General features: G+C 38.1%; 1 protein-coding gene across 4 annotated transcripts in view; it reads left to right on the top strand.

The window, feature by feature from the left end:
• LOC127865830 (centrosomal protein of 112 kDa-like) overlaps positions 1–14,346 on the top strand; it is a 57,581-nt gene that overhangs the window by 23,644 nt on the left and 19,591 nt on the right. For all 4 annotated transcript variants that reach the window (XM_052405856.1, XM_052405859.1, XM_052405858.1 and 1 more), the window contains 5 exons: positions 2,943–3,061; positions 3,707–3,850; positions 4,102–4,256; positions 4,656–4,785; positions 11,869–12,021. In XM_052405856.1, coding sequence (XP_052261816.1) covers positions 2,943–3,061; positions 3,707–3,850; positions 4,102–4,256; positions 4,656–4,785; positions 11,869–12,021 — 701 coding nt within the window. The remainder of the gene's footprint in view (positions 1–2,942; positions 3,062–3,706; positions 3,851–4,101; positions 4,257–4,655; positions 4,786–11,868; positions 12,022–14,346) is intronic.

Raw genomic sequence — 14,346 nt, forward strand, 5'->3', positions numbered from 1 at the left:
TAGTGTAGTGGGATCAATATGTCAGATTGCTATTGCAGTGGGATCACTAGGTGGTATTACTAGTGTAGTGGGATCACTATGTGGGGTTGCTAGTGCAATCGGATCACTAAATGGGCTTGATAGTGTAGTGGGATCTCTAGGTGGGATAACTAGTGCAGTGGTATCACTGGGTGGGATTTCTAGTGCAGTGGGATCACTAGGTGGGATTGCTTATGCAGTGGAAACACTAGGTGGGATTGCTAGTGCAGTGGTATCACTAGGTGAGATTTCTAGGGCAATTGGATCACATGGTGGGATTAGTAGTGTATTTGGATCACTGGTTACAAAAATATTGTAAGTCCAGTTGGATCACTGGATGGGCATTTAAGTGAAGTTGGGATACTGAGTGGGCTTGTTGGTGCTGTGGATTAGTAGTCTAGTGGGATCACTGGTTACATTTCTTAATGTAATATGTTCACTGGATGGTATTGTAAGTGCAGTGTGATCAGTCAACACAGTCCACAATTAACATTTTCTTATCAGGGACAATACTTTCCACCAAGAAAGAATTTAGATGCTATTTCTACAGTGGGAAGTGTGTCGTCAATGTTCATGGTGTATTCCTCTGCTATCTCTACAGTGGGTTGTGTGGTGTTACTGTTCATGGAGTATTTCTCTGCTATCTTTATAGTGGGCAGAGTGTTGTCACTGTTCATAGTGTATTCCTCTGCTATCTTTACAGTGGGTAGTGTGTTGTCAATGTTCATGGTGTATTCCTTTGCTATCTCTACAGTGGGCTGTGTGTTATCAATGCTATCTCTGCAGTGGGTAGTGTGTTGTCACTGTTCATAGTGTATTCCTTTGCTATCTCTACAGTGGGTAGTGTGTTGTCAATGTTCATAGTGTATTCCTTTGCTATCTCTACAGTGGGCAGTGTGTTATCAATGTTCATGGTGTATTCCTCTGCTATCTCTACAGTGGGTAGTGTGTTGTCAATGTTCATAGTGTATTCCTTTGCTATCTCCACAGTTGGCAGTGTGTTATCAATGCCCATGGTGTATTCCTCTGCTATCTCCACAGTGGGTAGTGTGTTGTCAATGTTCATGGTGTTTTCCACTGCTATCTCCACAGTGGGCAGTGTGTTGTCACTGTTCATAGTGTATTCCTTTGCTATCTCTACAGTGGGCAGTGTGTTGTCACTGTTCATGGTGTATTCCTTTGCTATCTCCACAGTGGGTAGTGTGGTGTCAATGTTCATGGTGTATTCCTTTGCTATCTCCACAGTTGGCAGTGTGTTGTCACTGTTCATGGTGTATTCCTCTGCTATCTCCACAATGGGCAGTGTGTTATCAATTTTCATGGTGCATTCCTCTGCTATCTCTACAGTGGGTAGTGTGTTGTCAATGTTTATAGTGTATTCCTTTGCTATCTCCACAGTTGGCAGTGTATTATCAATGTTCATGGTGTATTCCTCTGCTATCTCCAAAGTGGGTAGTGTGGTGTCAATGTTCATGGTGTATTCCTCTGCTATCTCTGCAGTGGGTAGTGTGTTGTCACTGTTCATGGTGAATTCCTCTGCTATCTCCACAGTGGGTAGTGTGTTGTCAATGTTCATGGTGTATTCCTCTGCTATCTCCACAGTGGGCAGTGTGTTGTCAATGGTTATGGTGTATTCCTCTGCTATCTCCACAGTTGGCAGTGTGTTGTCAATGTTCATGGTGTATTCCTCTGCTATCTCCACAGTGGGTAGTGTGTTGTCAATGTTCATGGTGTATTCCTCTGCTATCTCCACAGTGGGCAGTGTGTTGTCACTGTTCATGGTTTATTCCTCTGCTATCTCCACAGTGGGTAGTGTGTTGTCACTGTTCATGGTGTATTCCTCTGCTATCTCCACAGTGGGTAGTGTGCTGCCAATGTTCATGGTGTATTCCTCTGCTATCTCCAAAGTGGGCAGTGTGTTGTCACTGTTCATGGTGTATTCCTCTGCTATCTCTACAGTGGACAGTGTGTTGTCACTGTTCATGGTGTATTCCTCTGCTATCTCTACAGTGGGTAGTGTGGTGTCACTGTTCATGGTGTATTCCTCTGCTATCTCCACAGTGGGTAGTGTGTTGTCAATATTCATGGTGTATTCCTCTGATATCTCCACAGTGGGCAGTGTGTTGTCACTGTTCATGGTGTATTCCTCTGCTATCTCTACAGTGGGCAGTGTGTTGTCACTGTTCATGTTGTATTCCTCTGCTATCTCTACAGTGGGTAGTGTGGTGTCACTGTTCATGGTGTATTCCTTTGCTATTTCTACAGTGGGTAGTGTGGTGTCACTGTTCATGGTGTATTCCTCTGCTATCTCTACAGTGGGCAGTGTGTTATCACTGTTCATGGTGTATTCCTCTGCTATCTCTACAGTGGGCAGTGTGTTGTCATTGTTCATGTTGTATTCCTCTGATATCTCCACAGTGGGCAGTGTGTTGTCACTGTTCATGTTGTATTCCTCTGCTATCTCTACAGTGGGCAGTGTGGTGTCACTGTTCATGTTGTATTCCTCTGCTATCTCTACAGTGGGCAGTGTGGTGTCACTGTTCATGGTGTATTCCTCTGCTATCTCTACAATGGGTTGTGTGGTGTCACTGTTCATGGTGTATTCCTCTGCTATCTGTACAGTGAGCAGTGTGTTTTCACTGTTCATGGTGTATTCCTCTGCTATCTCTACAGTGGGTAGTGTGGTGTCAATGTTCATGGTGTATTCCTCTGCTATCTCTACAGTGGGGAGTGTGTTATCAATGTTCATGGTGTATTTCTCTGCTATCTCTACAGTGGGTAGCGTGGTGTCAATGTTCATGGTGTATTTTTCTGCTATCTCTACAGTGGGGAGTGTGTTATCAATGTTCATAGTGTATTCTCTGCTATCTCTACAGTGGGTAGTGTGTTGTCAATGTTCATGGTGTATTCCTCTATCTCTACAGTGGGCAGTGTGCTGAAGGAGAGCCAGCACATTCAGGAGACCAAGGACAGGCAGATAGCAGAGCTGAAGAACATCCTGGAGGAAACCAACACCACCAAGAAACACGAGTTTGAGAAGAAGGTAGGCTATGCTGGTCACACCGAGGTGTAGCTTTCATGTATTGGTTATTACTAGATCTCAGCTATAGTAAAATAACTACTTGGTTATACTGAGGTGAAATGTGGTAATGTTGGATGCAGTTTAAGATTTCACATAAAAACAATTATTATAGTAATCGCTTAAGTTCATAAGTGTCTTCTTTAGTGAAGCAACTTTTAAAGTAAATACCAATTAAGAATGTTATGTTTTTGTTATATCGTGACCTTTGTAATTCACCAGACTATCTAACTAAAGAAGCAGTTAGTCCCTTAAAACAAAGCTGTTGATAATATGTGTGTAATGTTATGAGAATTGGTCCTGTAGCCAGGCTCATATGCAAAAGAGTACCCATTTGTGTGTTTGAGTCACGTTCTGACAAGACTGGCCTTAATGCATGTGCACAGGCTAATCAGGGACAACATTTTCCGCGTAGAATAAATGTTTGTTTAGAAGAGACTTTCTTTAAACAAATTTCTATAAATTGGAAAGCTGTGTCCCTTATTATCCTGTGCGGACTGCACAGGCCAAACTGCGACAACATGTTATGCACATGCATTTAGCCCAATTTTCTGAGAACAGGGCTCATTAGGGTACTTAGCTGAAGAATGAACACCTTGCATATTTCAGATCAATGACATTGTGTCTGAGTTTGAGCAGGAGAAGTTTGAGATGCAGAAGCAGCACACAAAGAACATCCAGGAGATACTGGACGATACGAACGCCAGGCTGCAGAAAATGGAGAAGGAGTACAGCCACCAGACTACCGCCACTGTGAGACATGCCTACCACATGCAGTATTTAATAAATGCACAGAACATTTTGATTTTCTTTTTTTATTGTTTATTGTAGGAATACTGTTAATTTATTGTTTGGTATTTATGCATTTAATTTTCCTCCAGTATAGTCTTTTAGTTTGTAATTGTGAACAAATTGCAATAATCTCTATATACTGGACATCTATTTTAGATATGCAAGCATGATATGCAGATTCAATTGATTGAAATTGTGTTGTTTTTTTGTAGCAAAATGTCATCAAGGAACTGGAATCGCGAGTACAGCAACTTGTCAATGAGACTGAAAACGTGAAAAAGTCTCGTAATCATCTGGAAAAGGAGAAATCAGAGGCTGAGTCGAGAATTGAGCGCTTCAAGTCAGAGCTGCGCACTCAGCAAGACAAGTAAGCTAGGGCATTGTTGTCTATAACTTGATCTAAATATTGTCAGGAGTTTGTGGAATGCATACAAGGAACAGAGCTCCATGCCTGACAAGTACAGAACTGTATGTACTCCCAAAACAATACTGAATTGTGAAAAGTTGTACACCCCCAAAAAAACACCTAAAATAAAAAAAAAATGAAGTGAAGTGTATTTTAATAGGATGGTTTACTGTTTTCAGTTGTTTTCTGGTAACAAAAATGAATGTTTAGACGTAGGAATCCTGATCATAACATAGAATGTAGTGCTATCAATCTGCTTGGACCATTTCATCAGGCTTATACAATATAACCCCTCCACCCCCGCCACAGCAAATTTTACTGTGTATAATGTAGCCTGCATAATTGTGTTCAATGCCACAGGATGTTGACAATGGAGCAAGACCACCAAAGATCCTTGGAGCAACATGATCAGGATCTGAGGTCACTGCAGCGCAAGACAGAGTCCAACATAGAGTTCCTCAAGCAGGAACACAACATGGCGCAAACCAAGGTATGCATGGAGGCTGCTGTGGTTACATTAGGCTGTGGAGTTGCAGTGGTGGTACAATGGGGGCTGCTGTGGTTACAATAGGCTGTGGGGTTGTAGTGGTGGTACAATTTGGGGCTACCATGGTTACTGTAGGCTGTGGGGTTGTAGTGGTGGTACAATTGGGACTACCATGGTTAGTATAGGCTGTGGGGTTGTAGTGGTGGTACAATTTGGGGCTACCATGGTTTCTATAGGCTGTGGGGTTGTAGTGGTGGTACAATTGGGACTACCATGGTTACTATAGGCTGTGGGGTTGTAGTGGTGGTACAATGGGGGCTTCTGTGGTTACTATAGGCTGTGGGGTTGTAGTGGTGGTACAATTTGGGGCTACCATGGTTACTGTAGCCTGTGGAGTTGTAGTGGTGGTACAATTGGGATTGCCATGGTTACTATAGGCTGTGGGGTTTTAGTGGTGGTACATTGGGGGCTGTTATGGTTACTATAGGTTGTGGGGTTGTAGTGTTTGTACAATGGGGGCTACCATGGTAACTATAGGCTGTTGGGTTGTAGTGGTGGAACAAAGGGGTATACCATGGTTACTATAGACTGTGGGGTGGTAGTGATGGTACAATTGGTGCTGCTGTGGTTACTATAGGCTGTTGGGTTTTAGTGGTGGTACTATGGGGGCTACCTTGGTAACTATAGACTGTGGGGTTGTAGTGGTGGTATAATGGGACTACCATGGTTTATGTAGGCTGTGGAGTTGTAGTGGTGGTACAATGGGGGCTAGCATGTTTACTATAGGCTGTGGAGTTGTAGTGGTGGTATAATGGGACTACCATGGTTTATGTAGGCTGTGGAGTTGTAGTGGTGGTACAATGGGGGCTAGCATGTTTACTATAGGCTGTGGAGTTGTAGTGGTGGTATAATGGGACTACCATGGTTTATGTAGGCTGTGGAGTTGTAGTGGTGGTACAATGGGGGCTAGCATGGTTACTGTAGACTGTTGGGTTGTAGTGGTGGTACAATGGGGGCTAGCATGGTTACTATAGTCTGTGGAGTTGTAGTGGTGGTACAATGGGGGCTAGCATGTTTACTATAGGCTGTGGAGTTGTAGTGGTGGTACAATTTGGGGCCTTCATGTTTACTTTAGGCTGTGGAGTTGTAGTGGTGGTACAATGGGGGCTAGCATGGTTACTATAGTCTGTGGAGTTGTAGTGGTGGTACTATGGGGGCTAGCATGTTTACTATAGGCTGTGGAGTTGTAGTGGTGGTACAATGGGGACTAGCATGGTTACTATAGGCTGTGGAGTTGTAGTGGTGGTACAATGGGGGCCTCCGTGGTTACTTTTTGCTGTGGGGTTGTAGTGGTGGAACAAGCGTGGCTACCATGGTTACTATAGGCTGTGGGGTTGGGCTGTAGTGGTGGTACAATAAGGGCTACCATGGTTACCATAGGCTGTGGGGTTGTAGTGGTGGTACAATGGGTGCTGCCATGGTTACTTTAGGCTGTGGGGTTGTAGTTGTGGTACAAATGGGGGCTACCATGGTTTCTGTAGGCTGTGGAGCTGTAGTTGTGGTATAATAGGGGCTACCATGGTTACTGTAGGCTGTGGGGTTGTAGTGTGGGCATCAGGCTGGTCACTTACTATGACATTGTATTGGCCATTGTTTGTGAATGTATTAACAAATAAGATGTTAGTTTGTTTTTCTACATTTAGAGGAAGTAATTTTATGCCAATAGAGTGTCATGTTAATGTTTGTGAGCTATATTGGGGGAAAAGATTGAATGAAAAATGTAATAGAGGACGAACAGGGAACCTCTTTGTAATATGAATATGTACTCAGTGGAGGGTTATTGTCTAATTTGGCAACAGGCTGATTGAGCTCTTACTTGGTTGTACTTGGTTGTTGTTGGCAACTTTATTGACGTGTGAATAGCTCTGGGTAGTATTAGATGGTGTGGTTGTTTTTTTTGTTGTTGTTGTTTTGTTTTTTGTTTTTTTGTGGGGGGGGGGGGGGCATTAACATTGTTTTGAATTAGACTAACAACATCTTTGTTTTGTAGTACATATAAGGATACAGCACATACATTTATAGAAGGACATGTCTGCACTACTGCATGTGTACATCACCAGTATACTCTCCAATTCTAAAGACTATAGATGGAGTATGTGTACATTAAGTACAATAAATTATTGACACTAACAAATGTGCTGTCTTGCAGTCACAAAACATAGACGTCATGATACTGTTACTATCATTACTTTTTGATTGAACATCGCAGTATTTTTCATTTGATCCGCATCATGCGAAAATGAGTCTTATGCCATGGCCAGCGTAGCTCCAGATCAGCCTGCGCATTTGCTATTGACTGTTAATTTATGCAAGGTTTGTGTTCTTATAACTAAAAAAGGAGCTCCTGACCAGACAGCACACAGACACAGACTGGTCTCGAGCTATGCTGGCCACATGGCATTAGACCAGTCTGGAATGATGCAGCTCATTTGTAAAAAAAACAGCACTGTACGATCATAGAATATCAAAAACAAAAATTATTTAACATTACAATCTGTTTTAATACTATAAATTTTAAAAATTCCTTAATTTATGTTAAAAAACATACACAATGAATTAAGTGCACAAAACAGATACCTATATATATTTTGTTTTTTTGTTGTATGAATAGATGTGTATACAAGGCATGTGGTGGGAAAACCAGTCCTAATGCTTCTACAAAAATGGTCATCCTGAATATACCTGTGCAGTAGGTCAAGGTTGCTATGGGAAAGAACTGTCCACCTTGCAGTATCAAAAATCAATAAGCTCCTGTTGACAAAAAGTTATGTTCTACAAAAGTTTTTTTTGCGGATAACGCATGATGATCCATTATGATACATTGCACACTTGCAATTAACCTGTTTTCCCACAAAATGCCTCATATGTGTATGCTTGTATTATGTGATCTTAACTGCATGGTTGTACCGCACAGGGGAAGTATTCTAAGGTAACACTATAGATTTAACATGTAGATAGCAAACACTGTACTGATAAGGAACTTGTGCAATCTCCATGGCACAAGATTCTTATTATCGAAGAAGTTAATGTGAAAGAAAACGACTGAACAAAAATATAAAAACTAGAATGGAATGTCATCAAGTTTTCTTCTACTCAGGGTCATAAGTTGAATTGAATCTGCCCTGATTCATGGATGTTTAATTTGGTAGATAATTTTTTTTTTCTGTAACATATTTAATTTATTTTATTTTTATGCCCCGAGATCAAATGATCTGTGGTATATTGTTTTTTGCCTGTCTGTCTGTCATTCTGTGTGTCTGTCACAAAACTTTAACCTTGGTCATAACTTTTGCAATATTGAAGATAGCAACTTGATATTTGGCACGCATGTCTATCTCATTGAACTGCACATTTTGAGTGGTGAAATGTCAAGGTCAAGGTCATCCTTCAAGGTCAAAGGTCAAATATATGGTTTCAAACAGCGCAGTAGGGGGCATTGTGTTTCTTACAAACACATCTCTTGTTTATTTTTAATCTAACACTTATGATTAAGTTTCATGCCATATGCAATTAACACTTAACAACTCAATACCAGGCTACTATTGCAGATGTGTTTGTGAAAATGTTTATTCATTGGTCTGTTATTTTCTTTAATATTTATTTAAAAACATTATATTCAGGTGTAAGTTGAACAGATTTATCGAATATCATGTTGCAATTTTGCCTAAAGAGTGGTACAGTGTCAGTAACAATTCAAAATGCTGGTCCTCTTTTATTTATTCCCATTCCCTATACACATTTTAATATTCAAAAATAATAAATCCATCAGATTGAGGGGTATATTAATGATTTATTTATTCATTTTTATCTTTAACTAACACACGTGTCATTGAAAATATAATTGCCTGTGTCATGAACATAATTATTATGACAGATTCTCGTGTTAATTTTCATGCCTGTTTTGGTGAATTATCTGTTTTTCTTTTATTTATTTTTTAATTATTTGTTAAACTCAAAATCAGTATTTCATTTTATTTCATGGTTGATACATGTTTGAGGTCTGCAATTTATTCATTTAAATTCTTAATTTGTAGTTTTTTGATAAACAAATCACAAGTTCGGTTATCTTTTTAAACTTGAAGTGGAAATCGAGAATTTTATATTGGATGATAATAATTATTGCTGATTTATCAAATGTGGTTCTTAACATCAAATGTGTGCTTGCCTAAAGGCCTCATTTAAAAGGGCATAGAATATTAAAGTCTCTTACTAATTGTAAAAACATAGTGACAACATGACTACAAGTGAGGGAGGCTCATATGTTTAACAAACACCTCTTGTTTCTTCTATGTAGTTAGTTTGGGGACTCAGTTTGTGGAATATTCTTAAATATGGTGATGGTCTTACAGTGGAAAATAGAAGCAAACTTGTTTTTCCATATTATTATATCAACTCTTAATAAAATAGAATTAAATTTAAGTCAACCATTTGTCTATTAAACTTTATTTGCAACTACATTTATTTGTTAAATGATTTTCCTGCATTTTTTTGTTTTAAGGGTATTTGTTAAATTATGAAGTACACTTCAACACCGTTATTTCGAAGTCATCGGGACCGTTAAAAAAACTTTGGATTAACGATAATTCAAAATAAACATTTGACAAAAGACTTCTTTGATTCTGTAAATATAAAATGTTGTGGAATTCGCATGGTTCGGTTAAACGCTTACTTAAAAACGTAAACTAGTCAAATAACAATAGATTTCTACTTGTAACAAACAGAGGAATAAAACGATTCTTTTTCTTGTTTTTATGTTTCTCTAATTACAGAACATATAAAAAATAACGAAAAGCACGAATTATCAGACATACATACATATCAATACATTTTCAGAAATCAAATAACACTTTTTGAAATAATACGCGATGTCTCTCTGAACACCGGCGTTCGCGCAGACGACAAAGGTGTTATTATCGGCTTTTGACGCGCCACGACAAAGGTGTGAAATTACGCTCAGTATTTTTGCAGTTTCGACTTCGGATTAAAGATTGATAATTAGGTGCGAATTATAGTATTGGGACCGACAGAATCACTTCGAATTAACGATTTCTTCGATTTAACGAAGTTCGGATTAACAATGAAATTTTACATTAAACAAAGAAGAACCAAAATCGGGACCCGAAAAATACTTCAAAATAACGGTTACTTCGGATTATTGGTGTTCGAAATATCGGTGTTGAAGTGTATGTACCATTATTTATTGTTTAGGGGACATATGAAATTTATTCAGATGTGTACCTTTGCTGCACCAGACTGCATGCTGTAATATGAAGTGATTGTTGTTGTTGTTGCATGTGTTTGTTATTGCAAAGAGAATAGACAGGTTGCACAATATCTTGTAGTTTGTGTCTCAGTATGTATGCATGAAACAGAATATGTAGTAATCACGTCAGATTTTTAAAATTCAGTTAATGACATCAAATCAAGATAAATTTTAAAAGATAACTTAAAATCATTTTGTAACTTTTCCTAATGAAAAAGCTTATTTATTATGTACTGTATGACTATTATTTGTTTTAGAAAATATTATAAGTGTTGTTGGAAGCTTTTTTCCATAAAGTAAACCTCGTTGATTGTTTATACCTCCCAAGGGAGCGACATAGTTTCCACACTGTCAGTTAGCACCTTCACACTTTTTGATTTGCGTTCTCCAACAGTTTTCATCTGACTTTTTACCAAATTTTCTAAAAATGACAATTAGCAAAAATGGAGGCCAAGCAAAATGACCATCCAAATCACAGCGGGCACTTTGGATTTATGACCGTCCGGATGTCAGTCTGAAAATTCCTTTCTCGGACATAAATGTGACATATGCTGATGGATTTTAAAAGAACAAATGTTTACCATCATGAAAAGACATGTTGCATGTGACACTTGTTTCCTTACCTCAATTGTAAAAAGGTAACGCTTTAAATTTAAATGTCAATTTTGGATATAAAACAGCTTAAAACTTTCTTTATCAGCAATAACTTTGCCATAAGTTGATGGATTTTTAAAGTTAACTTTGAAAATATTGTTACATTTCATAAGACAACGTGAAACTTTTGCTACCTGCCCGTAGGTTGAGGTCACAGTTAGGGGTCCAAGGTCAAAGTTAGCCATATAACAGCTTGTTCGGACATTATTGTTGTCATTCATCATAAAGTTTTAAATTAACTGACCACTATGTGGGCCCTGTGTCCAGTGTATCTACCATATCACTATGTCAAAAGTCAAGGTGAAACTTATATATCAAAAGTCTGGTCATGTAAAAGCTCGTTATTGACTTTAGTAGTTTTGCGACATAAGTGGAATGTGGGTGCACGTGTGTCCTATGGACACATGTTTACAAAATATTAAAATCTGTGATGTAAATTTGACATACAACACACTTGAAAAGAACATTAATTCGCTTAAACCCTTTTCAATGCCATTCATAAGTGCTGCAAAAAGAACTTACATACTTCAATGATATGCAGATACTATAAAGCCTAATATGAGTGAAGGCGATGTACTAGGCACTAACAAAATAAGAACTATATCTCCATAGGAAAACAGTGGGACCTTACCCTAATCAGTAAATGCGCATTTTTATACGTTTGTACTGAATCATTATTGTGCCCTACCGGTGAAACTAATGGTTTGCGCTCTGTCTGTCTGTCTGTCAGTCAGTCTGTCAGTCAGTCTGTCTGTCACACTTTTCTGGATCCTGCGATAACTTTAAATTATTTTATTTATTTTTTCATGAAACTTGAAACATGGATAGATGGCAATATGGAGATTATGCATGTCTTTTCATTTTGTTTCTACGTCAAGAATTCTGGTTGCTATGGCAACAAATAAAAAAAAACATTTTTTTTTGACAATGGTGGAGTTTCATCGGTAGGGGACAATATTGCTTGGCAATCTCTTGTATTTACATGGCATTTTTCTCAATTTACTAAAGACATCATCATCAATCAATTTCATTATCAATCAATTCTTGTTCTGGTCAATATCCATTGTGCATCACCAGCGATACAGCTATTGGTTGGTATGGTTTTGCAGTCCTCAGAGTCTATCTCAGAGCTGGAGGGTCACATAGACTCGTTGAAGCGCACACTCAAGGACGCGGAGGAGCAGAGGCAGCGACAGGTACGGGAGCTGGAGCAGGTGCACAAACAGGACAAGTACCACCAGGAGACACTGCACGAGAAACAGGTACGTCAATATCACGGGTAGAAATAATGGTTGATGTTTCATTGTTGATGGTTAAAAATAAGTTGGAATTCTGTTAATCTTGATAGCATGTTTGATTTGTGATTGTTCATGGTAAAATTAACAATGATTTGGAGTTCGTATTTTGTGTGTTGTGCAGAATTAACATTTTGCTTGTTTGCACTTGGGAAATATATCTTTTGCCCAGTCTTTATGAAACTTGGTTGGAAAGTTTATCTTGACAATATCAAGTTAATGTGGGTCAATGGGCATAAAAAACTTGCTAACTGAGTCAGATCTTAGTATATAAATATAACATGTCTGACAGGGTGACAGTAAATTTGTCAACTTGAGGAAATACTGTCGAAGCCGCGGTTGACAGTATTTTTCCGAAAGTTGACAAATTTACTTTCACCCTGTCAGACATGTAATATTTATTTTATTATACCGCAAAAACTGTTCAAACATGAACAACTTATGCGATCAGGAGTGAATTAACATGAGCTTAATTGGAGAATTTCGCTGAAATAATGACGTCATTTTGTCAACAAAATGACATCATTTCACAGTAATTCCACATGTGATTGCTAATGTAGCGGGCGACTGTATTTTTTGGACAGTAAATTTTTTCCTGCTGGGTCTGACAGTATTTCTATTTCTTTTATACCTAATGATAAAATATGACATTTCTGCAGTGAAATAACAGCAGTGAAAATAAACAAATTGTTCTTTTCACCCGTGAAAAGAACACATTTTCGGAACTCCTTTTTCTATTCTTAGATTATCATAAATAATTAAGTATAATTATGTATATTTCCTATGATCACTAGTGAATTAAAATCGACATTCCACCGAATCCAAAAATTTTTTTTAATGCTTTTTACCGTTTATTTACATTGTAAAAGAGTTTAACTGGAGAATTTCGGTGGTATAATGACATCATTTTGTCACACTAATGATGTCACTTTGTGTTTTGAAATGTATTGAGGCACACCACAGGGAAACTCTGAGAAAGAGTAACTTTTCAGCGAAAGGGAAGCAGCTGTTAATTATTTTCTTGAAAAAGGGGCATAAAAGAAACATAAAATGTGTTCATGTCAGTGTAAGATCGTTTGTTATTTCAGTCGTGATCATAGAAAAATAATATTTTCACTCGTGGCTGCCCCACTTGTGAAAATATATTTTCTATGATCACTCGTGAAATAACAAACGATCTTACACTGACATGAACAAATATCCTCTATGTCACGATGGCCTATGGAAGTTTAGCATTGTGAATAAAAGTGAGGTATACTTATAAAAGTATGTTACAACTCTAGAGGCCTCATTTATGACTCAGTATTGATGAAACTTGATCAGAATGTTCATATTGACAATATCTAGGCCAATTTTGAATCTTGATCAAATGGCACAAAAGTGGAATGTGGGGGGCATCGATACCCTATGCACACATGTTAATATATAACATAGTCTCATTTCAAACTGGATCACAGAGCAAAAGGCAAACAATAAGGTCAGTTAATGTTCCCCTGTTACTCAGGTGAGCGATTTAGGACCATTATCGCCTTCTTGTTTAGAGATGTTGTACTGTAACTTGAGCTTATCTGCCTTTTCTTAAATGTGATATATGTTCGTATGAAAATATTGTTGCATGCCTGTTCAGTGTGATATAAATTCCAATATTTTATGTATCAGTTGTGTTTTATTGTTTTAAGCCTTTGAAGCTTATCTTCTTTGATTTTTTTTTTAATTTATAAGATCATCGCAATAAGATATGATGGTAAATGACTTTTGCTGTATTTCATAAGGGATCATGCTTGTTTGCTGAGGAAGATTATTGATACTTGTTTATCAGCTCATAGTAAAGCCATAATGTTTGCTGGGTACACAATACAAGGATGGTACTTGAGTCCTAAGACTACTGTAGGCAAACATAATAACTCCCAAGCATGTGTGATGGATATCCGACAGCTTAATGTGGATTGTACGATAACGAGAATCAAAAGTCAACTTGGTTTAACAGCTATAAATCAGATAAGCATGTTTTCGCCTGTAGAGTCTTAGGTCTTAGAAACATTCATTTGTTCAACGTTTGTGATTGAACAGTGAACTGGAGTTGAAACTGATGCAATGTTACCAACAACACTGGATAAGCTGATTGTAAGTTCTTTTTATAAAGCTAAAGAATTTTTAATTCAAATATTTTCCAAATGAGAACTGATGATGCAGCTTATCAAATAATAAAAAAACACCAAGGCTTATGTCATGGGTATAAGCAATTAGAGAATAGTCAAGGGAACTGGACATTTCACTTGAATTTAACACATA

Source organism: Dreissena polymorpha, chromosome 2, assembly GCF_020536995.1.
Source record: "Dreissena polymorpha isolate Duluth1 chromosome 2, UMN_Dpol_1.0, whole genome shotgun sequence".
NCBI lineage: Eukaryota > Metazoa > Mollusca > Bivalvia > Myida > Dreissenidae > Dreissena > Dreissena polymorpha.